This window comes from Canis lupus, chromosome 7, assembly GCF_003254725.2.
Source record: "Canis lupus dingo isolate Sandy chromosome 7, ASM325472v2, whole genome shotgun sequence".
Lineage (NCBI taxonomy): Eukaryota > Metazoa > Chordata > Mammalia > Carnivora > Canidae > Canis > Canis lupus.
This window is the reverse complement of record NC_064249.1, coordinates 23188488-23215249: the sequence shown is the minus strand read 5'-3', so window position 1 is coordinate 23215249 and position 26762 is coordinate 23188488. Positions and strand designations below refer to the sequence as shown.

The 26762-nt window shown below is 33.0% G+C and overlaps 1 protein-coding gene across 9 annotated transcripts in view; it reads right to left on the bottom strand.

Moving 5' to 3' along the window:
• COP1 (COP1 E3 ubiquitin ligase) overlaps nucleotides 1-26762 on the bottom strand; it is a 243680-nt gene that overhangs the window by 62516 nt on the left and 154402 nt on the right. The window contains exon 17 of one of the 9 annotated variants that reach the window (XM_025430223.3): nucleotides 15604-15732. The exons of the other annotated variants lie outside the window; for them this stretch is intronic. Coding sequence (XP_025286008.3) covers nucleotides 15725-15732 — 8 coding nt within the window. The 3' untranslated portion in view covers nucleotides 15604-15724. Of the gene's footprint in view, nucleotides 1-15603; nucleotides 15733-26762 lie in introns of those variants that run through there. 9 annotated transcript variants of the gene reach the window in all.

Genomic DNA, 26762 nt, shown 5'->3' with positions numbered 1-26762 from the left:
AATTTCTACACACGCTGTGGGACTCAAACTTATAACCTCAAGATCAAGAATCACATGCTCTACTGACTAAGACAGTCTGAGTGCCCCTATAACGAACTAGAGCTTTATAATTTTGATATTCAGTAGAAAAAGTTCTTCAACTTTGTTCTTTTATAAAAAAATTTTTTGGCAATTCCTGTCCATTAGCATTTCCACATAAATTTTAGGATAAGGTTATCATTTCCTGGATAAAAGCCTCCTCAAATTTTTCCAGAGATTGAGTAGTATCTACAAATTACTCTTAGGAAAACTATCGTCTTAACAATATTAAGTCATCCAATTTATGAACAGAATATCTCTGTATTTATTTACATCTTATTTTCCTTAACATATTTTTGTAATGTTCAATGTACAAGTCTTGCAATTACCTTATTCAATTTATTCATTAAGAATTTTATTCTTTTTGATGTTATTCTGAACAGAATCATACTATTTTTTTGGACTGTACATTGTTTGTGTTTTAAAAGACTTTTTTAATACTGATACTTTATTCTGTGGCCCAGCTGAACAATTATTAGTTCTAATTTTTTTAAAGATTACCTAAAATTTTCTACATATGGGTTAGTGTCATCTGCAAAAGGATAGTTTAATATTTTTTTATGAATTTATTGATTATTTCTTTGAGAGTGAGAGAGCACAAGCATGTGGTGTGGCAGAGGGAGGAGAAGCAGACTCCTGCTGACTAGGAAGTCCAATGTAGGAGTCAATCCCAGGACACTGGGATCATGACCTGAGCTGAAGGCAGACCCTTTAACCAACAGAGCCACCCAAAAGCCCTTAATGTTTTTTTTCAATGGGCACCTTCATGGCTCAGTTCCTATTTGTAGGGGAAAAGCATTCAGTCTTCTACTTGTAACAGATATTCACTGCGGTTTTTCAATGAAACCTTCTGTCAAGTTGAAGACGTTTACTGCTATTTGTTACATGTTTTAATCATTAATGGGTATGAGATTTTGTCAAATGCCCTTTCTATGTTTGTTAGGATGATTATATGGTTTTAACTCTTTATTCTATTAATACAGTATATTATATTAATTGATTTTTGGATGTTCAACAAATTTGGTACTCCTGGAATTAATTTCACACTATCAGAGTGATAATCTTTTAAATATGCCATTGAATTTGCTTTGCTAATATTCTGTACAAGGAATCTGCATCTCTATTCTTGAAGAATACTGGTCTGTTTTTCTATTTGTGTGGTATATTGGGCTTCTGGTTTTGAAAATTCTTCAGGGAAGATTTTGTGAAGTAGTAGTAGTATTTTTTATCATTTAATAAAATTTACCAGGGAACCCATTTGGGTCTCTGCCTTTCTTTGTAGGAATGTTATTACTCAATTTTTTTTTTCCCTTCCATAGGTCTATTTGATTTAATGCTTCTGAGTCCATTCTAATAATGTGAATTATAAAATTTGTTCACTTCATTTACATTATTAAGCTGGCATACAGCTGTTCATGGTATTCTGCTGTAACCCTTTTAATATCTGAAAGGTCAGCAGTAAACCCCCTTCTTTCATTCTTTTTTTAAGATTTTATTTCTTTATTTAGAGAGAGAGGGAGCAAATGAGTGGGGGAAGGGGCACACTGGGAGAAAGAGAATCTCAAGCAGACTTCCCACTGAGCAAGGAACCCAAGACCCTGAGGCAAAATCAGGAATTGGCCACTTGACATACTAAGCCACTTAGGAGCCAGCCCCCGGTTTCTTTTATTCTTAATTTTAGTGATTTGTGTCTTCCTTTTTTCTTAGTCTACCTAAAAGTGTGCCAAATGGGTTGATCTTTTCAAAGAACCAACTTTTTTTTTAAGAGAGTGCAAGTAGGAAGGGAGGAGGGGGAGGAGAGAAGGAGGGGACAGGGAGAAGAAGGCGTGGGGAGAATCATAAGCAGGCTCCCCCATTCAGCATGGAGCCCATGTGGGGCTTGAGCTCATGATCGGAGATGATGACCTATGCCAATATCAAGAGTTGGATGCTTAACCAACTGAAACACCCAACTGCCACTCAACCAGTTTTTAGTTTTGCTGATTTTTCTCTATCATTTTTCTATTCGTTATTTCACTAATTCCCATCCTATTATTTCCTTCCTTCCATAGCTTCATTTATTATTTTTTTCTAGATGTTTAAGGTAAGAGCTTAGATTATTAAGATCTTTCTCTTTTTTAATGTAAACACTTGAAGATAGACATTTTTATTTAAGATTTTATTTTTAAGTAATCTCTCAATTCCGCATGGGGATCGAATTTACAATCCCAAAATCAAGAGTCCCATGCTCTACTCAGTGAACCAGGACATTTCTTCTAAGCACTGCTTCAGCTGCTAACACAGATTTTAGGTTTTTTAAAGATTTTATTAATTCGTGAGAGAAAGAGAGAGGCAGAGACTTAGGCAGAGGGAGAAGCAGGCTCTCTGCTTCTTGATCCTGGGTCTCCAGGATGACACCTGGCCTTAAGGCGGCACTAAACCCCTGAGCCACCTGGACTGCCCAGAAGTTGCTAATCTTATGGAGGAGTGCTTTTATGTGCTGAGTTGCTTTTCTCTTGGTGTTTTCCAAGATTCTTTCCCCTTCTTTGCTTTCAGGAGTTTGAATTTGATGTGTTTAGGTGCCAGTCTCATGGAGTTTATTCTACTTTGAGCTCACAGAGGTTCATGAGCTCACAGAGGTTCATGAGTGTCTAAACTGATGTTTTTCATACAATTTGGGGAAGTTCTGGCCCCTTTACCTTAAATATTTTCCATCCCTTTCTCTATTCCCTTATTTTCTGAGTCTGTTTATGCTGGCATTTTTAATGGTGTCTGACAGGTTTCCAAAGCTTTATTCATTTTTCTCCATTCTTAGACTGAATAATCACTATTGACTTAACTCCAAGTTCACTGCCAGTTCAAATCTGCTTAAGTGTTCCTCTAGTGAATTTTTATTTCAGTTATAATTTTCAACTACAGAATTTCTATTTGTTTTTTATTTTTGAACAGTCTCATATTTTTATATTTCTTTCATTCCCTAATCATGTTTTAATTCACTGAATACATTTAAATTAGCTGCTTTAAAGTCTGAAATAAGCCTAACTCTGTTATACTTTTAGCTAATTTTTTCCTGCTTTTTTGCATAATCCCATAGTTTTGATTTTGGGGTGGTTTGTTTGTTGTTGTTTTCTATAAAAGGTAGACATTATAGATAATATAATGTGGTAACTATGAAATCAGTTCCTACCACCCTCTCCTGGGACTTTTGTGACTTGGCTTTTTGTTGTTGGTTTTGTTGACACCTTAATTGTCTAGAGACTTTTCCAGAAAGGACTCTCTAGTCTGTAAATCCATGATGCATGAAACCACTTAAGTTTCGATTTGTTTTCTTGTAAAAAAAGAATTTTTTTTTTACCTTGATTAATAAAGTTTGCTCCTGGGTCAGCATTGCTTAGTAGCCACAAAATGTTCTTAAATGTTTTGAGCCAGTATGTCTTCTATCCTTTGCCCAGGGCACCTGTGGTGTGTGTTAGGGCATCCTATTCAAAGGTCAGCAACTTTTAAATCTCACTTCTTACCTATACAGAGTCAATGAGAGGCAAGCAACTAGAGTCCTTTCATTTTTTTCCTGGATAAGCACACTGGCCTGAATATGCACAAAGCATTCTACATCCGAGGAGCTTTTTCAAAGACCCTGTGGCTATTCTGCTGCCCATATCCTTTTAAATTTTGACTGGACTCCTGTTTGCCCCATCTCTTATCACAGCCTTAGATAACTGTGATCTGGTGGTTTTCAACAAAACCCTGGGTCCAGGTCTTTCCCCATGTGGACTTTGAGTCAGGTCAAACAATGACAATGATCTAGAAATAGGGCTTTCTGAGAAGTTCCCACACCTATTTTTCTTTTCCTAGTGGTGGCTAGAAGGCTGGTGGTTTTCAAGGCTTATATACCACAAGTTAGCTCAGTTTTTATAAATTTGCTTGTATTTTTGTTGCTTTTATGGAAAAGTATTCTCAGATTTTTTAAATTATTATAATTGCATTAAGTAATCACCTCAAATGACAGCAATTAGCTTATACTGGAGAGGTATAAATGTATAGCTGCAAATTGTTTCACATGTGCTAAAGTAAAAATGGAAAAAAAAATTCTGCTTCAAATGCTGTGCCCATGTTAAATTTACCAGTTACAAAGATAAACTTCTCTTTTGCATTAATAATTTAAAATTGAAAAATATTTTTGTAAAATAATTATTTCATAAAAGCTGAAAATAATTTGATATAATCAAAACAGCACAGTACAGTATAATAATATATTAACGTATTCTCAGGCTAATAAGAACACAAGAAGGAATATATACAAAAATGTAGGGATATAAGTAAAGGTTAAATTATTTCACTGTGCCCTATAAGATTTTACAGTAGCTAGGATGAGAAAAGTAGTAGAGAGACTTAAGTATAAAACGGGAAATGATCTTTTTATAGACATAGCAATCTTGAAGGAAACTGCACTATAATACTCAGAACCAGCTCTGTGCAGTGGTGATTTATTTTCAGCAAAACAAATACTACTCCATCATATTACTGTTACTAAACCATCATCTTGCTATTCTTTTTTCTATTTTTTATTTTTATTTTTACTGTATTTAATTAGAATTTGATTCAACTTCAAGTTACTTAAGAACTAGGAACATACAAAACTGGGTTATAATTTGTATTTGCCCATGTAACTTAATTAACATTATGACAAAAATAGTTTAGTTCAGGGGGAGGAGTCCTCAGTAACTGGCTTTCCTTTATAAAGGGGAAGCCTTTCTGAAGTGTTACCACAATTTTTAAAAATACTCTTAATAATTAGAAAATTTAATATATGATCACATTTCTATTCCTTTTCTTTCTCCCTAAGTTCTTACTGTGAAAAATTTCAAACCTGCAGAAAAGTTGAGACAACAATGAACTGAACAACTTTGTATTTTTTCAATTAGACTCTCCAAATGTAAATATGGTTACCATATTTCTTTTAGCCTTCTCTCTATAAATAAACAAATACACTCTTTTTTTTGCCCCATGAACCATTTGTAAGTAAGTTTCAAACATCAGGATATTTTACCCATAAAAACATCAGAAATTACTGTCTAAAAACAAGACGACTCTCCACAATACCACTGTTAATACTTATGAAACATTGACATAAGAATATAATTTAATATGCATTCTACACTCAAATATCCCAATTGTAAAAAATATCCTGAATAGAGGGACGCCTGGGTGGCTCTGAGGTTAAGTGTCTGCCTACAGCTCAGGGCGTGATCCCAGAATCCAGCATTGAGTCCCACATCAGGCTTCCTGCATGGAGCCTGCTTCTCCCTCTGCCTATGTCTCTGGCCCCCTCTCTCACGAATAAATAAATAAGTCTTTAAAAAAAATCCTGAATAGCTATTTATTTATTTAATTTTTCTCAAGGGTCACTCACTATATTCAGTTTCTATGTTTTTTGTTGTTGTTTTACATACAACAACTTAACAGTTTTTTGGAAGCATCTCAGGTAGCTGTTTTGTAGAATGTTCCACATTCAAATTTGAATGTTTTCTCATCATTATGTTCATGTTAAATATTTTTGACAAGAATACTATAAAGATTATGTTCCTTCCTACTGCATCACATTAGGAGGCATATCATGTCTGTCCCAATGGTGATGCCAAATTTGATTTCTCAGTTAATTAATTGCCCCCATGGCCTTGTCAATGTAAAGAAAATTTGTTTCTATTTTAACCAAACATACACAATCTTAAGAGGAATATCAATACAGAATTATTTCTGGTATAATTAATAATTTTCCTATAGTGATACCACAAAGTATTTCATAAGGTAATCACTGTTGATATGCTAAAGTGAGAGGATGAAAATAATTTGCCTAGAATAGATGCAGAAATATCTGACTGAACTTAATGTTAAATAAGAGTTCATTACCTTTACTAAGGTAACAATAAGGTAAGTACAACTGAGTAGTTTTTAAATGCAATTTATGACAAAGCCATTCTAAACTGTGTTCTAAAAAGCAAGTATACAAAGGAAATAGGTTCAATCCAATATACAATAGTCAGTAGGAAAGAGATCAAGCCAAATTTCAAAAACCCCAAATTCTGTTTTCAGGCTTCCCAGATACTTATGAGCTTCAAAAGATCTGTGTCCTAGCTTTTGGGTTATTACCATGATAGGACTAGAATAAGAAAGCAAGCTGGAGAAATCCTTAAAAAAGTTTTCCCAGTGACAATAAATGAGCGTCTTTAAAAAAAAAAAAAAAGTTTTCCTTAGGCAGGGAAAATAACTTCTGAGTATTTAAAAATACACAGGTCCAGGGGCTCCTGTTTGGCTCAGTCAGTAGGCCATGCGACTCTTCATCTCAGAGTCATGAGTATGAGTCCCATGTTGGGGGCGAAGTTTACTATTTAAAAATATATTTTAAAATAAATTAAAAATAAATATACTGGTGCATCTACTAGTTACTGATATTGACCTTATACAGCTAACATTTTTTGCTTTAAAAACAATTACATGATATTTTTTTTTTTTACTGCCTTTAAGCCTTTGATGATATCTTATTAGAGTCATCTTAGAGATCTGAAAGACAGCTAAACTTTGGAAACAGAAAGAGCAAACAAGTATAAGTTACATAATACAAATGCATATGCACTACTTTGCAACACTTCTTTATAACACTTGCTCTGAATTTGTTGTTAGATTTTTGTTCATCATTTGAGAAAGAATCAGAAATTGTCACTGCTTATTTTTTTTACAAATATAATAACCTCTGGGTTCCAACCTATATAGAACCTTAGAAAGACAGACTATTTTAGCTCACTATTATGCAGCCTTATTTTACGAATCATCCCTCTAATCCTTACCAATCCACAAAAGATACACAAGCAATTATAAGCTACAGTGTGACAAAAGTAGCAATTACCTATTTGTGTATTAGATAAGCCACAATCATCAAATCATTTAAAAACAAACAAAAATGACTTCCAATTTCATATATAAAGCACTTGGAAGCTGACACTTTATCCTAATAACAAATAAAAGATGAATAGATTAAGAAATCAACAACTCTTTAGAATTCACAAGAAAGATGACAGCCCAGGTCTAACTGCTACCCTAAAGATCAAAGAGACAGGTGAATGAATAATTAGTGATTCATACAGAGAATCTGCCATTAAAAAAGTACCTGGATATAAAAATCTGAACTGCAACTGATAAACTGTGGGAGGCTCAGTGTGAACAAGTTTGAGAATTAAAAACTCCAGAGGGAGCCAGTCATAGGAATCCTCCACAATTTTGTCAGATTTTTTTCTGAGAGCTTGATCAAGTTCTCAAAGGTGGAAGACAATATTCTTAAGAGTTGTGAAAATACTCTATATGATGCTACAATTATGAATACATGTCATTACACATTTATCCAAATCCATACAATATATAACAGCAAGAATGCAGTGTAAAGAATGGACTTTGGGTGATTATGATGTGTGAACATAGGTTAAATAATTGAATGTACCACTCTGGAAAGGGATGTTGATAATGAGAGTATGTGTGTATGTTTGGGAGTAGGAGGTATATGGGAAATCTCTGCATCTTCCTATCAATTTGCTGTGAACCTAAAACTTGTCTTAAAAAAAAAAAAATTCAAAAAAATAAAAATAAATAAAAAAAATAAAAAATAAAAAATTCTATTATATATGTTTTCCCAAAACTTTTTTTAGTAGTTCCTGGGTGGCTCAATCAGCTAAGCATCTGCCTTGGGCTCAGGTCATGATCTCAGGGTCCGGGCCCCATGTGGGGATCTCTGCTCACCTGGGAACCTGCTTTTTTGCCCTCTCCCCCTCCCCCTGTTTGTGTGCACTCTCTCTCAAATAAATACATAAAAAATATTTTTTAAAAAACTTAAAAAAAAAAAGACTCAGTTTAGAAAAAGTTTACATGTATAATAAGGAAGTCTTCTTTTGCCTAATTTATTTAAAATCCTAGGACACCAAACAGATTAAAGTAGAGCTGTTCCGGTTATAGCCCAAATAGGAACAGAGGCATTTTTACTAATAAGCCTCTGTTCTCCCTACCTACCCAGCATTCCTTTCCACCTGCCAACTCTTAAAGAATCTTAAGAAATATTGAAATGAATTAATTGTACTGAGCAATATGAAAAAATGTTTTCATTTAGTTTTTTGTATTTATCCTTTTTTGCAGGGATAAAGCATATTAATTAATGAATTTTTAATACTAAATTCTAAAGCCCCTGGGGCAAATAAAAACTTACAAATCACCACTTCCCTACAAAATCCAACTCAAAATATCAATAATATCTGTTTGTTTCCAAAAACATCTATTTGGATGGATATGTTTGTGATTTGTTAGTTTTAATTATCTCTGATGGAAGAAATGGGTTGCCCTGTAAGGTTTCTCTTGTGTTGTCCTAAACTAGACAGACAACAGGAAAAATGTTTAAATTTTCACATTCATTTAAGGATTCAGTACAATGTTCTACGCATAGACATTAGTGGCCAGATGACATCGTTGTAATCCTTATCATTTGGAAATAGAGAAAAAAATGTTATCAAATATAGAAAAAAGTTTTAAATAATTTGTGTTTATTTGAATTTATCTGAAAGTATATACAACAATTATATGGAATACATAGTTTTATTATCAACTTAATGTAATAAAGATTAGAGCTAAACCACACATTCTAAAATATTCAGAGTTTTTTAGATATTAAATAAACACAAACTATGGGCAAAAATTCCTGTGCTCAGTTTTGCCTGCTTAGGAATCAAGTTTCTATATAATAAAATGTGAATTACCAGGGAAATTTAAGGATTTTCTTGATGGTACTTTTTTTTTTTTTAAGATTTTACTTATTTATTCATGAGAGACACACAAAGAGAGACAGAGACATAGGCAGGGGGAGAAACAGGTGGGGAGCCTGATGCGGGACTCCTTCCCAGGGTCCCACGATCATACCCCTGAGCCACTCAGGTGCCCCTCCTCTTAGTGATACTTTTAAAAATTAGAATTTTATAAAATTGTTCTAACATCATAAATCTAAATCTAGAGGCAATGGCATCCAAACCTTGATGTCTAAATTTTAGAAATATAAAATCTGTCATGCCCACACTAGAAATAAGAGCACTGAAATACATACTCAAAATGTAATACAAAATTATTTGCTCAACTTGGCCTAGCTTGCTAGTAAGTTCACACAGCCAAACTAAGCATTGGAACAAGTATCTGAACACACTCAACATTTTTTGAGAATTAATTTGCTTCAATCTTCACTGATCTGCTTTACTTCAACCTCTTTTCACACTTTTGCTTTAGAGTCAAAAAGCAAATAATGCTAAATAATGACTAATGAACATCAGAGATAAATATTTTCTCATCACTAGAAAGGCATTAAAACAAATTTTAACATCTCGTGTCAGCATGTAAAGATCATAAAAAAATCTGTTTTATTACAAAAACCTTGGAAAATGGTTATCTAAAATTAATGGTGGCAGGAAAAAACTGAAAAGGCCAAAATGGGAATAATAATGGCTTTCTTTGAATATCTTGAAAGAGAAATTCATTTTGGGAAACTGACAAAACACCAAGAATCAAGTCTCATAAACAGCTAAGAACTGATGCTTTTTGCTTTTTTCTTTCTTTTTTCCTTTCTCTTTCTTTCTCTCTCTCTCTCTCTCTTTCTTTCTTTCGTTTTTATGCTTAACTTTCTTGAAAAGAAGATCATTAGGGCATGTGGTGGTTCAGTTGGTTAAGTGTTACCTTCAGTTCAGGTCATGATCCCAGGGTCCTGGGATTGAGCCCTACATCCTGCTCAGTGGGGAGCCTGCATCTCCCTCTCCCCTTCCCCCTACTTGCACTTTCCCTCTTTCTGTCAATAAATAAAACCTTAAAAAAAAAAAAAGAAATATCATTTAAAAAAATCTAAGTGAAGTCAGAGAAAGACAAATACTGTATAATTTCACTCATGTGGAATTTAAGAAACAAAATAGATGTACATGTGGGGGTGGGGGAGAGAGAGGAGGAAGCAAATCCTAAGAGACTCTTAATGACAGAACAAACTGAGGGTGATGGAGGGAGGTGGGCAGGAGACTGCCTAGATGGGTGAGAAGTATTAAGAAGGGTTATTTGTTAGGAGTGATGAATCACTGAATTCTACTACTGAAAACAGTATTACACTGTTTGTTAGCTGGAATCTAAGTGTTTTTAAAAATCATTTTATGTAAATAATCTATGTGTGATAATATGGATTCCCATAGTTGACAGATTTGATCTTCTAAGTACTTGTTAACTATGTTGTTCAAATTTCCAGTACCTTGTAATTTCTTTCTCCTTATAGATTTTAGTTTCTCTTACAATTTGTCATATTTACTTGATATATTTTGGGGCTATCTTATTACATACATGAGGCTTACAATGTATGTCCTCATTTTAAGTACTCCTTTTATCATTTCATTGGGATCTTCTTAACCCTATTTTAACCTGGAAAGTCTAATTGTTCTCACTAAATATAGTTTCACCAATTCTTACTTCATAACATATTTTCTCTCTTTATTTCAATCTTCCTGTGCCTTTCAAATTTAAGTGTCTCTTTTGCATAACATTTAGTGTAGAAGTCTTAATTTTTAAATAAAATAACCCAATCAGAGTGACTTGGTCTTTGAACTGGTAAATTTAATGTCTCAATTTACTGTTTTCAGTGAGACATGTGGAGTAAGCCCAAATTTATTTATTCTCATCATGTTTCATTTAGTTATTTACTCTATTTTTTTATTTGTTTATTCGTCCATTCATGGGAGGGTGGGGGGCAGAAATACAGAGGGAGAAGCAGACTCCCTACAAGCTGCCCAATGTGGGATTCAATCATGGAACTCCAAAATCACAAACAAAGCCATGAGCCAGAGCCGAAGGCAGATGCCCAACCGCTGAGCCACCAAGGCATCTCTACTCCGGTTTTTCTTTTTTTTTTTTTCCTACTCTGACTTTTCTATGGCTCTTCATTTCCTCCTTACTTACTGTCTATAGACTGAGTTTTCTTTAATATAGATGGAGTTTTCTTTACTACTGTAGATTTGAAATTAGAAATCCTATTTCTATTCTTTAATGATAATGATTAAAATTTTATTTATTTTTTTGATTAAAATTTTAGAATGCATATATGACATAAAGGACAAAGCTAATTAATACTGTTACACAGGTAATGTAAAACCTTACACTGCTTTATATTTTATCAATATTCCTCCAAAACCTGGGTTATTATTGTACAGATTTTAGTTTCCATCTTTTTAAGACTTCCAAATGTTTCCATTATTGTTGTTGCTTTATATAGTCAAGGATAGCTAAGATTTACCTATATATATATAAATTTCTCTGCTCACAAGACTTTTTTATAATACTGTATTCAATTATTTATTTAATTCTCTTATTTCTCTGTGGAAGGAGCAAGTAGAAGAAACATCCTATACCATGGACAGAATTCTCAGAGGCAACAATGCCTGTCCACTACTCAGAGCCCAGGCCAAGACAAAGTTTCTACTGAAACTTCGGGCAGAGACAGATAATTACAATACTCTAAGCAGGTCCACACCATATTTCTCCTCCCCCACTAACTCTCCAACAACTAGATCCCTGAAGCTAGCAACTTTCTATTACTACCACTAACCAGTGATAGAACTTCAGCTAACAGGTTTAGTTCTCTGGTTTTTTGTATTCTGCTCTCTTTCTGACCCTTTATGATTTCAATACTTTGTACGCTATGCATCTAAAGTAATATTTTTATACATTTTATCTAAAATAATATTGATCTAAAATGAATAAAATGTTGACAGAGGATTTTCAATTTATTTAGTCCATCAAATTGTTAGAACTAGAACTGTATTCTGAGTTATAGTACTTTCTTTGATGTAACCATTCGACACAAGTTTCAAAATAAAGAACTGATTAACCCTCAACTCATGCCTAGTAACTAATCTTCTTATGTGTTTCAAAACTGCCCCTCCATTTCCAGAGGCACTTTCATCAGACACAAGGTACAGATCCATATTTTAACCAGTGTTTTCAATTTTTAGTCTTTGTATAGTGATAATATATTAGGTAAGCTCTATGCAAGAATATGATTGAAAAACTAATCTAAAATGGAGAATGTAAGTATAAAAAAATAATGGCGATTTGGGGCTTTGTCTACTTAATGACTTCTTTATGCTCTTTTACAAAATCAAAATGAATCCTACTATTATCACAGTAGTAACAGTTCATGAGAAAAAAACAGTATTTTTTCTTTTACTGGATAGATCTGATCTTTATGTTTTGATAAATGCTATTAAAACAGACTTAATATTTTAGTACAATTATGTTCATTAGACAACAAAGCATTCTTACTATGATATATAAAAGTCTTTTATTATTTATTAGATCTACATTTCCAAATTATTGTTCCAACCAATTCAGGAACTTGTAAATATCTTTAGTATAGTTACCGTACTTTCAGGGTAAGGGAAAGGAATAGGTAGACATAAAATGGCTAAGGAGTAATTTCAAAACATAAATCCTTGGTCTCCTCTCTAAAGATTATAATTTGGTAAGATCTGTGATAGCATCTTGGCACAAATAACTTTTCAGTTTCTCAGACTTCAAAAATCACTGTTCTAATCCTATTTTTCACAACGTATTATAATTTATTTGCTTGTCTATCTTCTCTAACAGACAGTGACATCCTGGAAAGGTAGGATTTTTATTTTTGTATGCACAGTAATAAATAGATTTTTAAAGTAAGTGTTTGTAAAGTTAGTAAATGAATGCTAGAATTCTAATGGAAATAATTCTAGGTACCCTGATAAGTGTGATACAAAAAAAAAATTTTTTTTTTTTTTTAAGAATAATTACAAGCTCCAGCTCCTCTAATCAGTAGTTATTTTCCTTCCAGGGACTGTGAGAAACCACTAGATACATATTTCACATTGTATATGTAGATTGATATAGATATAGATATAGATATAGATATAGATATAGATATAGATATAGATATGAGTACAAGGTCCACTGAATATATGTGCTTATGTTGATCAGTATCACAGTATTCTAGGCATTGTGAGTGTACTAAGTTACCACTTAACTGCTGGTCTCACAGATGTTTCAAACCACCAGCTTCCAAGTGCTGATGCTCCCTTTACAAGTGTCTTCTAAAAAGCTGTTATTCAGAATCCAATGTTCCAGAGTTATACAAAATTAAGTGGCTGTCTTGTTTTTATTTTCTGCAACTTAAATTTGGTGCAGATCTTTCTGTACACATTCATCCATCAACCACCTAATCATCTGTCCATCTATCTGCCCATGCAAGTAGGGTTACTATTTTATATCCATTACAGTTTCTGTGTTAAACACAGCTTTTGGTTCTTTGAAAAAAAATCATTGTCTTCCGGCGGCCCCGGTGGCGCAGCGGTTTAGCGCCGCCTGCAGCCCAGGGCGTGATCCTGGAGACCCTGGATTGAGTCCCACGTCTGGCTCTCTGTCTCTGCATGGAGCCTGCTTGTCCCTCTGCCTGTGTCCCTGCCTCTCATTCTCTCTCTCTGTGTCTCTATGAATAAATAAAATTAAAAAAAAAATCATTGTCTTCATTTGCAAAATATTTTTTGGCTGGATATACAACTTTGGGTTACATTTCTTTTAGCTTTACATGTGTCAGTGCCTCCACTGATTTTTGGCCAGTATAGTTTATGAGAACTCTGTTATAATTTTTATCTTCCAGTTTCCATAATTTCTTTCACTCTGCCTTCAAGATTTCACTTCGTTTTTAGTATTTGACCTATGATATAAGTAGTATTTTTGGTCTACTTTTGATTTCGTCCTGTTTGAGGTTCTGTGAGCTTCTGGTATCTGTGATTTGTTATTTTTTATCAGTCTTGGAAATTCTGTGTCTTTATCTCTTCAAATATGTCTTCTGTCCTTTTCTCTTAATGCCAATTACAAGTGTGTTTGTATAATATTATCCAACAAATCTTGGCTACCGTGTTCAATTTTTCCCTCCCATTCTCTCCTTGATGTTTCATTCTGGATAATTTTTATTGACCTACCCTCAAGTTCATTTTGCTTTTTCTTAGATTATATCCAATTTGCTTATGAGCACATAAAAATTCATTTTTTATATCAAGATTTATATTTTTAGTATTTCCATTTCACTTTTTAAAAAGACTTTCCATCTCTCGGGTAGCCCAGGTGGCTCAGTGGTTTAGCGCCGCCTTCCTCCCAGGGCCTGATCCTGGAGACCCAGGATCGAGTCCCACATCGGGCTCCCTGCATGGAGCCTGCTTCTGCCTGTGTCTCTAACTCTCTCTCTCTCTCTCTCTCTGTGTCTCTCATGAATAAATAAAATCCTTAAAAAAAAAACAAACAAAACTTTCCATCTCTCAACTGAGACTCTTCATCTTTTCACAAGCATCTTGTCTACCTTTCACACTATATCCTTTAACATAATAATCAGTTATTTAAAAATCTGTCTCATACCCTAACATCTGTGTGACTTATAAATCTATTGATTTCTTTTGAGTCTTGGTAATGGAATTCTTACTCATACTATTTGTAGTCACATACTTTTTTACTAAACATAAGTGATCATGTACAGAACAGTAAATACTCAAGTAAACGGTATTTCTGCTTGGAAATAAGTACAGCTGTTTTTCTTTCAGGCCATTAATGTAAGCGGATCAATCAATTTAGTCAGTGTTTAAACTGCATTTCAGTTTTAGGTGTTAAATTCACCATTAAGTATACCACAGGCTTCAAATCTTTCCAGCCATGAGCTATTATCACCTTGTGCTTTGTGTGATTCTGAGTCAAAAGAAAATTTTCTCTGTATTCCTGTTCTACTCTTGCCTTTTTACCAGTTTTTGCATATGAGCCAGAGAGGGTCCTTCTTCATGCTACTGTCCCTCCCTCAGTGGTAGATAGCTCTTACTTGTTCTGTTTTTTTTTTTTGTTTTTTTTTTTGGTGGTGGCTACTTTTCTGGATGATTTTTGGGTTTTCAGTAGCAGGATTGTTTGGAGCAGAGGATCTCAGTTCATCTGGTCCATCATACGTCTTAGGAAGGGTTCATATGCCTGAGCTTCCCGTGCGGGGGTCTTCTTAGGATTCCAACCCCTCACCATTACAGCAGCCAAATTCTACATCATATCTGACACACATTTTAGGCAAGACAGAGTTTCATGCCACTTTATCAGTGGAAGTAGATCTCTCCTGTGTACTGATGCGGGATTCTGGGCTCAAGAAGTTTTCTTGCTCCTTTTCCAATAACTTAAAGTTTCTGCTCCATATGAGAAGACGATCCAGAGAAATGATGAAGTTTTGTGTTGGTTTTTCAGTAGGGACTGATTATTTGTGAACTCCTGCGTGCCTGATGTAGGCTACTGTCCTGACCCATTCATTCTTGTTAGCAGCCAGTAGTAGAAGATGGAGAAGAGCATATGAGTTAAGTGTGCAATCCCCTTGTATTTCGGGCATACATATTTGCCAACCCATACTTGGCTTTTAAGAATGCATTAAAATTTTAGCTCATTTCTTCTTACCAGCTTCTATGGTGGCTACTTCTTCCTCTTGTGGTCTGCAAATGGTGAATAGTTCATGTGTCCCATCTTTCCTTGGAAGGGCTTGTCATTCCTTGGAATTCAGTTCCCATGCCTTGTGACCTCAGCTCTCTGACAGGGGTCAAGAAAAGTTATAATTTTGTAGCTCATACAGCCTTTTCTGTTTTTAAGATGAGAGTAACATTTTCTGGTGGTTTTCTACATACAAAGCAAAAGCAGAACTCCCAATGTGCCTATCTTTTGACAATATTTTCTTATCACATCTATGAAATACACATTCTAAATTCTTGCACTCTTACCAAAAAACTACACTGATTCTGCCTGGTGCAGTGTTCCTTTTCGTTCATATCAGTCTATAATAGTAATAGCTCCATCTTTCCTTGTTCACATCGCAGTACCATTTTTTAACTATCCTGACTGGAATTTTTTAGTATATAAAAAATATATATGGCATATATAGTATAGTATAGTATATGGCAAACTTGGTCTCATAATCAGTTGGCTGTCACAACGACATCAGTATCACTATATAGCCAGTTAGAAATCAAATCTGATAAAATGACTAGGGGAAAGAATATATACAAGGCAATCAATTTCAAGTTGATAGAAGGCAAAGAATATTTGGTCAGCAAAATCTCAGATATCTTTATTGGATTAGTAACCTGAAAAAGGCATTTACCTAGTTTTCTAGAATGGTAAAAAACTGACAGAGAGACTTAACAACAACTAAAGAGTGATCCTGCGGTAAGGAAAAGAAATCAGGAAACAGATGTGTAAACTGTGGGGAACAGACCCAAACATGGGTTTGAACGTGACTGGTATGGACTGAGTGGCAGATAGGACTAGAGAAAAACAGAAAGGAAAGGAAAAGGAAGAGGAGGACACAGAGAAAAATGGAGACTGACAGAAGGGAAGGAAGGAAATGAGAAATACAAGAGGGAGAAAGAGAAGGGGGAAGGAGGATGGGGGGAAGAGAAACAAAAGGAAGGGAAAGGAGTTGACAGAGAAAAAGAGAGCACTAGAGAGAGAGCATGAGCAAGCATGTACACGCAAATAAGTTTTTGAGATGCTCAACTTCTTTCTATACCATACCCACAGATAGTTTTATAACAGTAGAGGGTCTAGGTTTTCAGATTCATGTATGAATTTATGAAAAAAAAAAAATCCCACATCTTACCAAAACTCCTTTGTGTCATAAAATATATTATTTCTTTACAAACAAAAATATTTTTATGGAACACTGTACAATAATTTATTTAAAAACTAATCCATCAATTCAAGCGTTTAGTTAGAACCTAATTTGTGACCAGTAATAGCCAATCATTGACTCTCTAACATCTATAACTATCCACTTACATCTTTACTCAATTAGATTAAAAGCTTCTACTTTTTTGCTTAAAAGAATACTGAAAAACTACTGCCTCATAAATATCTAAGTCATTGTCTAAAAATTTTCATCATATAAATATTTTGCAAGCTGTCATTTGTAATGTATTTATGTAGTAACATTTTAAAATATGAATTCAGTGTATCTAATGACATCTAAATATCAGAGAAATTTGATGATCAACATCTTTAAAAAATACATGAATAAGCTATTATTTAATAATGGAAACTTTTACATATCTTTTCCTTGAATTTATATTCATATTCTCCTTGGAAAATAAAATTCATCCAACTGATTTAATTTCATTTCCTATGACCAAAATGCTCTAACTGTAAGAAATTCTTCCCATATGAATTATCATTAAAATTATTAGTTGTACACAACTGATAAAAAAACTACAATACATTTTGATAATTATGTTATTAAACAAAAGTAGTAATTTGTTGGAAATATATGTCTTCCCAAGATGTTATGGCATCCCCTTTCTCTGTGCCCTCTGTCCCCATTTTGTTCTGGTAACTGTAAATAAATATTATATACTCTTAGAATTCTATTCTTATTGTTCAGCCTTATTTTGATTATTGACTTACTTCTATAATTATATAGTCACAGAAATGGAAAGTTTTCTCAATGTGTTAAATCCCAAGGTTATGTCAAAATTCATATAGCAATCTACCATCATAAAACAATTTTAATGATATGTCATTCTGATTAGGCTATCCTTCAATTTTATTGAATGCATATTTGGAACTATGCACCTGTTACTTAACAATTAAGAGTAATTTAAAGTCACAATTTTTGCAAAGTACTAAAATGGTTTTACCAAAAATCAAATCAAATATACAGGGCCACAAATCTTTATCACAAGCACTTAGGGCAGATAATAATTCTGAATTTTCCCTATTTTGACAGGAAATATGCTTCATATTATGTAACACTCTCATTTAGGTTTATGTCAGCATCCTGTAATCAAATATATTGATATTTCTGCTGAAAAACTTACGAAGAATTACACTAAGTAGGATATATGTATCTTTATATATGTGCTTTAGACCTGATGTCATCAAATGAGCAATAAATTTTTGGTATTCAAAGCCTTCTGGATTTTCACACTGCAGATACCAGCATATGGAACAGCATTAATATGCCAATTATTAACATCTTCTCAAAAAGGGTGCAAAAACCACAGAAACTGTCATTTTAATATAATTTAGCCAAAAAAAAAAAGGGTTTCAGGTGCACTACTTTACTTTTCAGCTATTTTATGTTTTAAATATGTATTTTTTGTCAAAACCTGACCATGTAGATTTAATTCATCAACTTATATATTAAAAACAACCAGATTTATTCTGTCAGATTATGTTTTTGAATTCAAATTAAAGTGTTAATATGCATCCCTATAAATACACTTTTGAATTCTGATTCTGTAACAAATAAATGGATAAATAGGGTACAAAGTTTGTTGCTCAACTGAAATAAAAAGATCCACATTCAATACTTAGTGTTAATGGGCTCTTTGCTTTGCTTCCACCAGTAGGACTTAAGAATAAGGAACATGCATAGATTTTTTTTTTAAGACAATATTCAGAAGGAAGAAGTCCTTTAAAGAAAAAACTTCACCACTTTATTTCACTTAACCAATATTTAAAGTAAAAGTACTATAACATGGTATAAAACATACTTTCTCTAATTGCGAGGTTTCACTCTTAATACAAATATCTGTAAGACAAAGAATGATAGGAAGTTACTTTACTAACCACATTTAGAATTGTCTCCTGGTTTGATGATAATCCTGAGGTTTATACAGCCTGTATAAACAATTTTCTAACATGGGTTTTTCAAAATATTTAAAGTATTTCACACTTAATTCAATGTACCATATTAAGATCCACAATAACGTGAGATATGCTTTTCGTTTGGAAAACAGGACAATAGCTATTGTAAAAGTCGAAATGAGAACAGGCATGACACCTCAAGTTTCAGTGTCAGGCATACCAACAGACATATGAAACTCTGGGATATAAAACTAGATGTAAGTTTCTGTACACAGTCGAGTACTTTTAGTGTCCCATAAGAATGTTCTTATTCCAGTTTGAAGACTTTTGTTTTACATTACATGCCAAGCATTCAGTGTGTCTTTCTATACATGAAAAAATTTTAAAGCATGTGTATAAATGTACTAATTTTATGCACATTTTTTTTCTGTGCTTTCAGACAAGCAGAAGCCAGTGAAGGTGATAATAACTGGCTGTATATCACTGTTATTCTATATATGTAATGATTTTTTATAGGCAGAAGTTTAGTTAGAGCTTTGATAATTATGTAAGGAAATGGCTTTTATTCATTCAATACCATACAACTTCATAGAACAGTGTATTAATCAGCCATTGCCATAAAATTGTTGTATAATAAACTATTCCGAAATTTAGTACCATACAATCTTCATTTATTCTCATGGAATGAGGGATAGCTTAGTGTTGGCTGATTTCAGTTCAGCTTGTTTATGTGTCTGGAGTTTGAATTATCTGGCTGGGACAAGTAGGTACTGCTCTGAGTGTCTTTCTTCCTTCCCCCTGGGACCAACAGCTAGCTCGAGCATGTTCTCCTCATGATGATGGCACAGGGGCAAGAGCAAGAAAGCCCAATTGTGCCAGCAAATTTCAAACTCCCGGTCAATGTCAACCTAACGTCACTTAGGCCAAAGCAAGTCACCAGTCAAACACAGAGTCAAGAGTAGGGTTGTTCCCCACCATGCCAAAGCACTGTTTCATGGCAAAGCACATAGATATGTGGAGGGGTAAAGAATTCAGACCATTAATGTAATTTATGTCTAATGTAATGTTAAAATCTAAAACAAATCTTTCAGCATCTTACAATAGCTTAATACTGATTAAAAGAGACTAATGAAATTGGCTCTTTGTTAAAGTAAAATTAGTAGAATCTAAAATGTGGTTTATATACCTTATGATTATTTCAGAACCACTAACAGAGGAAGAGTGATTCTTAAAATGTTAACGGTTTAAGCACTGTATTTATGCATTAGAAGATAACAAAATTTGAGATAGTAATTACTAAATACAAAGAAAGTAGCTTAAATAGCCTTTTAAAGTTCTTGGTTTGAACTACTGACATGGTAATCTATATATTCTATCTTAACCCAGGATTACAGGAGGTGGAGGGAGATTATTCACACTTAGTTCAATTAAGTTCTTCAGGAAAATATTTTCAGTTTCTAAGGAGTATCTGTAACTCAGATACCAGTGGCTAAATTTTATATTTTCTGCAGTAGTCCTTTATAATACACAGCATCTTCTTCCATCTTCATTCTAATTGTCTCACTAAAGAAATAATCTGTAACATATAATTCATCACTCTACTGTGTTCAGTGTATAAAAAGAAACCTAACCTTATAAACAGAATGTGAAAATACCAAATAAATGTTTAAATTCAGAAAAATGATTTCAATTTTCTAACATGGGTTTTTCAAAATATTTAAAGTATTTCATATGACCAATTTTCAATAATCTACAACTCTAAGCCACGTGTAGAAGTCAATTTTTTAAAACCTCAATAAGGAAAAACACATTTTCTGGAACCCTTTAAGTAAATCACATATCAGGGCATAAAAACCTTCTCCTATTAAGTGAATATTTGTATAAACAATGCTAGCCTTGCTTTGGCATTGGACTGATTCTAAACATTTCCTTAAACATAACTCATCCTAACTGTAGGTGCTTACAAAAAAAACATAATGATATAGCTCAACCTGAAACCTTAATAAACCACTGGAAATGGAAACAACAATGATTGTATAGTTTTGAATAAATGTCAATCTTTCACAAACAAAAACTTGAGAGAGACTACCATATCTGTTCACTTATAACTGCCAAGATATCATTGAACTTTAAGAAATTTCCATGGAAATATCTTAAAAGACATCAAGAAAAATAAACTACTTAATGGTATTTTGTATAAATGTCTATATGCTAAATTTTTAGCATTTTGTTTAAATTAGTTTACATTTTTCCATCTTTTTAAAAAAACTTTCTTTCTGACTTGGAAAATAGCCTGCATACAGTATGTGAAGTTTTAATCCCCATGTAACTAGTACACTAGTTATAAATACATTATTCCTGAAACTAAAAAGCTGATATAGATCACATTGTTTCTCCAATAGACAGGTAAATATCATACTTGTATAATAATTATTCACCTTTCTTATCATTGTGGCTGAATTATATATTCCTGAGGTAATGAATATATTCCTAAACAATAGTTTGTTTTGCATGTCCGCAAATAGAATTATACCTTCTTCTGTGACTGCCTTTCATTCAACATTTATGCTTATTATTCATCTGGATTCATGGAGCTACAGTTCATTTATTCTCACTGCTGAGTGTTTCACAGTATGAATGTACAAACAATGCTATTACATACATTATTTAAATACGTATTTTTCTAAGGCAGGGATCTCAAACTTTAGAGCGCATAAAGAATTACCTGGGGAGCTTGCTAAAAACCAAAACAAACAAAACAAAAAACACAAAACACACCAGGTATCTGGAGTCCACCTTCAGAAATTCTGATTCAGTAGATTTCTTATCAGTTCCTAAGTAATGCTGATGCTAACTGTTATGCAGACTATACTTTGAGAATCAAGGCTATAGGGCATAATTATCATTTTCTTATTTAATTGAAAGAGTTCTTCATGAAATCTGAATACTAATACTTTGTCATTTATAGGTATTCTAAAGATTTTTCCCCCAATGAATGACTTTTGAAAAATTATTTTTTCAGGTATTATCTGATGAACAAAAGTTTTTAATTTTATTATAGACAAATTTAAGTTTATTCACCTTTCATTTATGGTTTATACTTTTGTGACTTAAAGCCTTCCTAACATAAGATTATGAAGATATTCTCTCTCATATTATCTTCTAGATACTTTTGGAATCTTGCTATTCACATTTAGGTCATTTGATCAACTGACTTTGTGTACTGCATGTGATAAAGTTAAAATTTCCAAAACAATTGTGAGAGTATGGAAATTCTGTATTTTCCAAATAATCACCTTTGCCAGGTATCAAATGTCCATACATCTCTAAGCCTCTTGCTGGTTCTGTTCCACCAATCTATCAATCCTGTGCCCAAATAAAACTGTTTTTATTTACCATTCCTTAACTTTGTTTCAAATGTGTCCATTGTAAAGAATAGATTATTACGCTTTAAACATTTTAACTAGTCTCTTAATCCCAGGCTTTTAAATTTGGAGGGGAAAAAAATAAAGAAATAAATTTGGAGGGAATAAGCCATTTCCACTTACTATAATTAGCTATATTTGAATTTCTATCAGTTTTTTTTCTGTTTTTTAATTACTCCAAACATTTTATGTTCTTTTATTTACTCTTTCCTCTCCTGTTCTTTTGGATTAATCAAATATTCTACTCCTCCCACACATACAATACATTTCGATTTTGTACTTTGGTTCTATTATTTTATTGGCCTCTTGAAAAATCATATCATTTATTTCATATATCCCAAGTGTGTGTGGTGCTCATACAACACATTTCGATTTTGTACTTTGATTCTATTATTTTATTGGCCTCTTGAAAAATCATATCATTTATTTCATATATCCCAAGTGTGTGTGGTGCTTACTCAATGAGTTCCATAAACTGAATGATGATCACATCTATTAAATTAGTTACAAAAAGATAACTAACTTTAAATATCTCTGCATTTAGAGGTGCCTGGCTAGCTCAGTCAGAAGAGCATGCAACTCCTGATCTCAGGGTTGTAAGTTTGAGCCCCATGTTGGGTGCAGAGATTACCTAAAAGTAAAATCTTAAAAAACAACAACAACAACAAAAAAAAAACCTTAATAAATAAATACGTCTTCATTTAATGTAAATACAAAATTTCCTGTAAAGTCAGTTTCTAAAACTACTTTGCAGCTACGGTGCTATTTATAGGCTGGAAAGCAAAAACACATAAATAGGTGAAAGATTCACTAGGTACTTCAAATTTGGTTTTAGATTTTAGCACTACCAAAAGTAGATTGCATGACAAAGTAATAGAACACTTCATTTCTCGAATACTGGCTTTATGCCTGTCACTTCCATTTGAGTTCACTTAGAAACTTGAAAATAAAATGTTGTTAATATTCATTTTCCCCTATTATCTATGCAATAGGTAATATTCATGAATGCTATGACATTAATCCAAATTTATTAAATATTCAGAAATGTAATGTATTCAAATGTGAAAGAAAAGACATCATTCCCACTGGCAGGTGTTGCATAAAATAAAAGTACAGTTTTATAAAACTAGAAAGCCTAAAACTTTTCTTATTACTTAAGAGAGAAAATATAGTAAAAGACCTCTCAAGCACTTACATATTTATCTTAAGTTTCTCCGTATTAAATATTAAAAAAATAATCAAATTAGGTTTCACAGCCCCTTAAACTAAACAACAGCTTCTTAAGTTGAAAGGAAATAATTATATTTTGGCGTATGGAGATAGAGATCTAAAGATATTCTAAGCTTGTATGTGTTTTATATAGCATGGATGTCCATCTTTTAGAATCAAACTCTAATTTTATAAAGAAAAAAAACGTTTTCTAAATAAGGAAAAATGCTTATTGGCCTCATCAAGAAAGCTGTATCTAACTATCTGTGAAAAGACACCTGCAAAACTATTAACCATACTGCCTCTAAAGAGGAAGTGTAATGATGCCTGGTGAGTAAGAACTTAAGCTTAATGTGTTATATATGAAAGCTGAGAGTGAGGATATAATCTTATACTGTTTATACAATTAAATTTACACAAATTTAAATGATTACATCAATTTTAAAAAGTTGAAGATGCGTATATATCAGATATATTAGGTACCTACACTCAGAATCAAGAAATCTTTATGGGAGAAGCTTTATAAAATTCTTCTGAGTTGGGGTACCTGGGCGACTCAGTTAAGCATCCAACTCTTGACTGTGGCTCAAGTCATGATCTCAGAATCATGGGACTGAGCCCTGCATCAGAAGGACAAGTAAAGCTTATCTTCCTCTCTTTCCACTCCTCCCCATGTTCGCCTGCCCATTCTCTCCCTCTCTTTCTCAAAAAAATTCTTCTGAGTAAAAATTTTCAAAGTAAACATGACTCAAGTGTAAGGAATATTGAAGAAAATCATGGAGGGCTTAGAACAAAAGCAAAGGAATCTACATTCTCTAAGTAATAAGCTACTGGAAGTTTTTGAGTAAGGGAAGTAATATAGATATTTAAAAATAAATTTAACATCAATAACAAAATACAAAAAGATTATCTTTTCCTTTTGAAGACTAAGATATTATACCAATCACAAAAACTACAAATATTAAAAATGAGAAAATAAATGATTTTTTTATGCATATGAACTATTTTTTGGCTTACTGAAAGTAAAAAAGAATTCATAATAGCTGAAACTAAACGTGTTTATTGGTAATAGTTAAATAAGATATTTCAGAATTCCTGTTTGTTCTAGAAACAGTATTCTTTCCCAGTGAATATGTTATTAGCATAAATGCCACTCTAAAATCAGAATAGTAATAACCTTACCTTTGATTTGTATCACTAACTTCTGGGGGGGAATAAACTATTATTACCTTAAAAAGAATGCCTTTAGGAGTACCCATATTTGTTATACTAATTATAGTTTTAAAAATTGCAGGATGAGGGTAGCTCAGGTGACTCTGCGATCAGCCCAGGGCCTGATCCTGGAGACATGGGATCAAGTTCCACGTCAGGCTCCCAGCACAGAGCCTGCTTCTCCCTCTGCCTGCATCTCTGACACTCTCTCTCTTTGTGTCTCTCATGAATAAATAAATAAAATATTTTTTTAAAAAAAAGCAAGATGAGTCAAACCACAGATTGTTTGATGTTCTCAAACTACAGATTGCTAGGAGTTCTAATTTAGTCTTGCAATGCGCTCCCAAACTGGGTTTAAAGAAGAAAATCAGAGAAAAACTGTTTTTCTACCTTTTTTTACTCAATAAGAAAATATCGTTTAGTAACCAAGTAATAGACAATTAATAAACACTTTCACCATTATGTTAAAAATATTATCCTGTCTTCTGGTAAAAACATGTTTCAGATAATCTCTGTGCTTAAGAACAGATATTTAAATGGTTTAAAATAAAATTCAAGACTTTTTTCTCAATATTAACCACAAAAAAATAGTTTAAAATCCTTAGTCTTCTATTTTCAAGGAGATCATAATTTATGACTTGATATTTTAAAAGAAGTGCTTAAAAAATGCTTAAGAATTTTTAGTACACTGGAAGCAATTTTTCACATTATACTCTCCAATTAAAAAACAAAAACAAGACATCTTTTTATATTATGGTAAAAGGTAAATGAATAAAGTGATGAAGTAAGAAAGAGGAATGAATTAACTGTACCAAATAGAAATATATTCTTAAAATGAAGATAGGCAAGGAAACTTAGAATAGCACAATGCATCACTACCCGGTAGGTGGGATCCACAGTACCCTCATACCTTATAGTAGGGAGTCAAAATGTAATTGGTGGGTAGCTTACTTAGTCATTCATTCTCTATTTCTTTTAACTACAAAGCAATGTTTAAAAATGTACAGCCCACTCCTAATGTCAAATTTATCATCACAAATGATATTTAGTAAGCCATCCAATGAATGTGACTGTACTTCTCTAAGTGGAAAAATAAATGGCACAGTTAAAGACTGAGGTTTTCCAGTTTAAAGAAAAACATTTAGACAATAGTCTAAATTCTAAGAAAACTGCAATTCTAAATGAAAATGATGCAATAAAAGTCACGGTTTTCCAAGTGATACAAGTTTTTATGATTAAATGCATGTTTTGAATCAGTAAAGGACACAATTAAAGGCAGTGAATAAAGTAAGGACTACTGGCTTCATTAATGCCTTGCTACAATACTAAAAACCTATTTCAAAGACAGAAAATATAAGTCCTTAACTCATATGAAATTGCATTGTGCTGGATAGGGCTGATGACCTCAGCATCCATTCCTACCATCTTATTTTTTTTTTTTTCCCTACCATCTTATTTAAGCCTAGGGAGGTTGGAAAGTCAAAAACTATATTGCCCAGATCCTCTTGAAGTTATGCTTCCAGATGTGAATGACTTTCTAGCATTGCGATGCACTTATGTAAGATCTGAAAAATAGAAATACGGTGGTCATTTGGATATTTCTGCTTGCAAGCATCATTGTAAAGATGTGGAGAGTTTCTAATGTAATATTCTAATGTCCAGTTTCTAGTTCTATATCAGTTATAGTGAATGATTTCTGATCTCTGGATGATTGCAATGGCATAAGGTTCTTGAACTCAACATATCTTGATCTGGTTTGGATGAAAAAGAAGAAAAGGTTTTCTTGGTCAAATGATGCTCATGGTAAGTTAAGAATCATTCTAAGAGGCTCAGCCTACAGATATCTAATGCTTCCAACAAGTAAATTCGAGTAACAATGTTAAAGAACACTGGAAATACAGGGTTTTCTGGTCAGAAGTACCACACACACACACACACACACACACACACACACACACACACACCTTGAAGAAAAGGACAAACATTTAACCAGACCCAAATTAAAAAAAAAAAAAAAAAGGAGAGAGAGGGAGAGAGAGAACACAAATGATCAGTTAGGAATGAAAGGACAGAACACTACTACTAAACCTACAGAAATTAAAAGGATTATAAGAGAACTTAAACTAGTTTAGA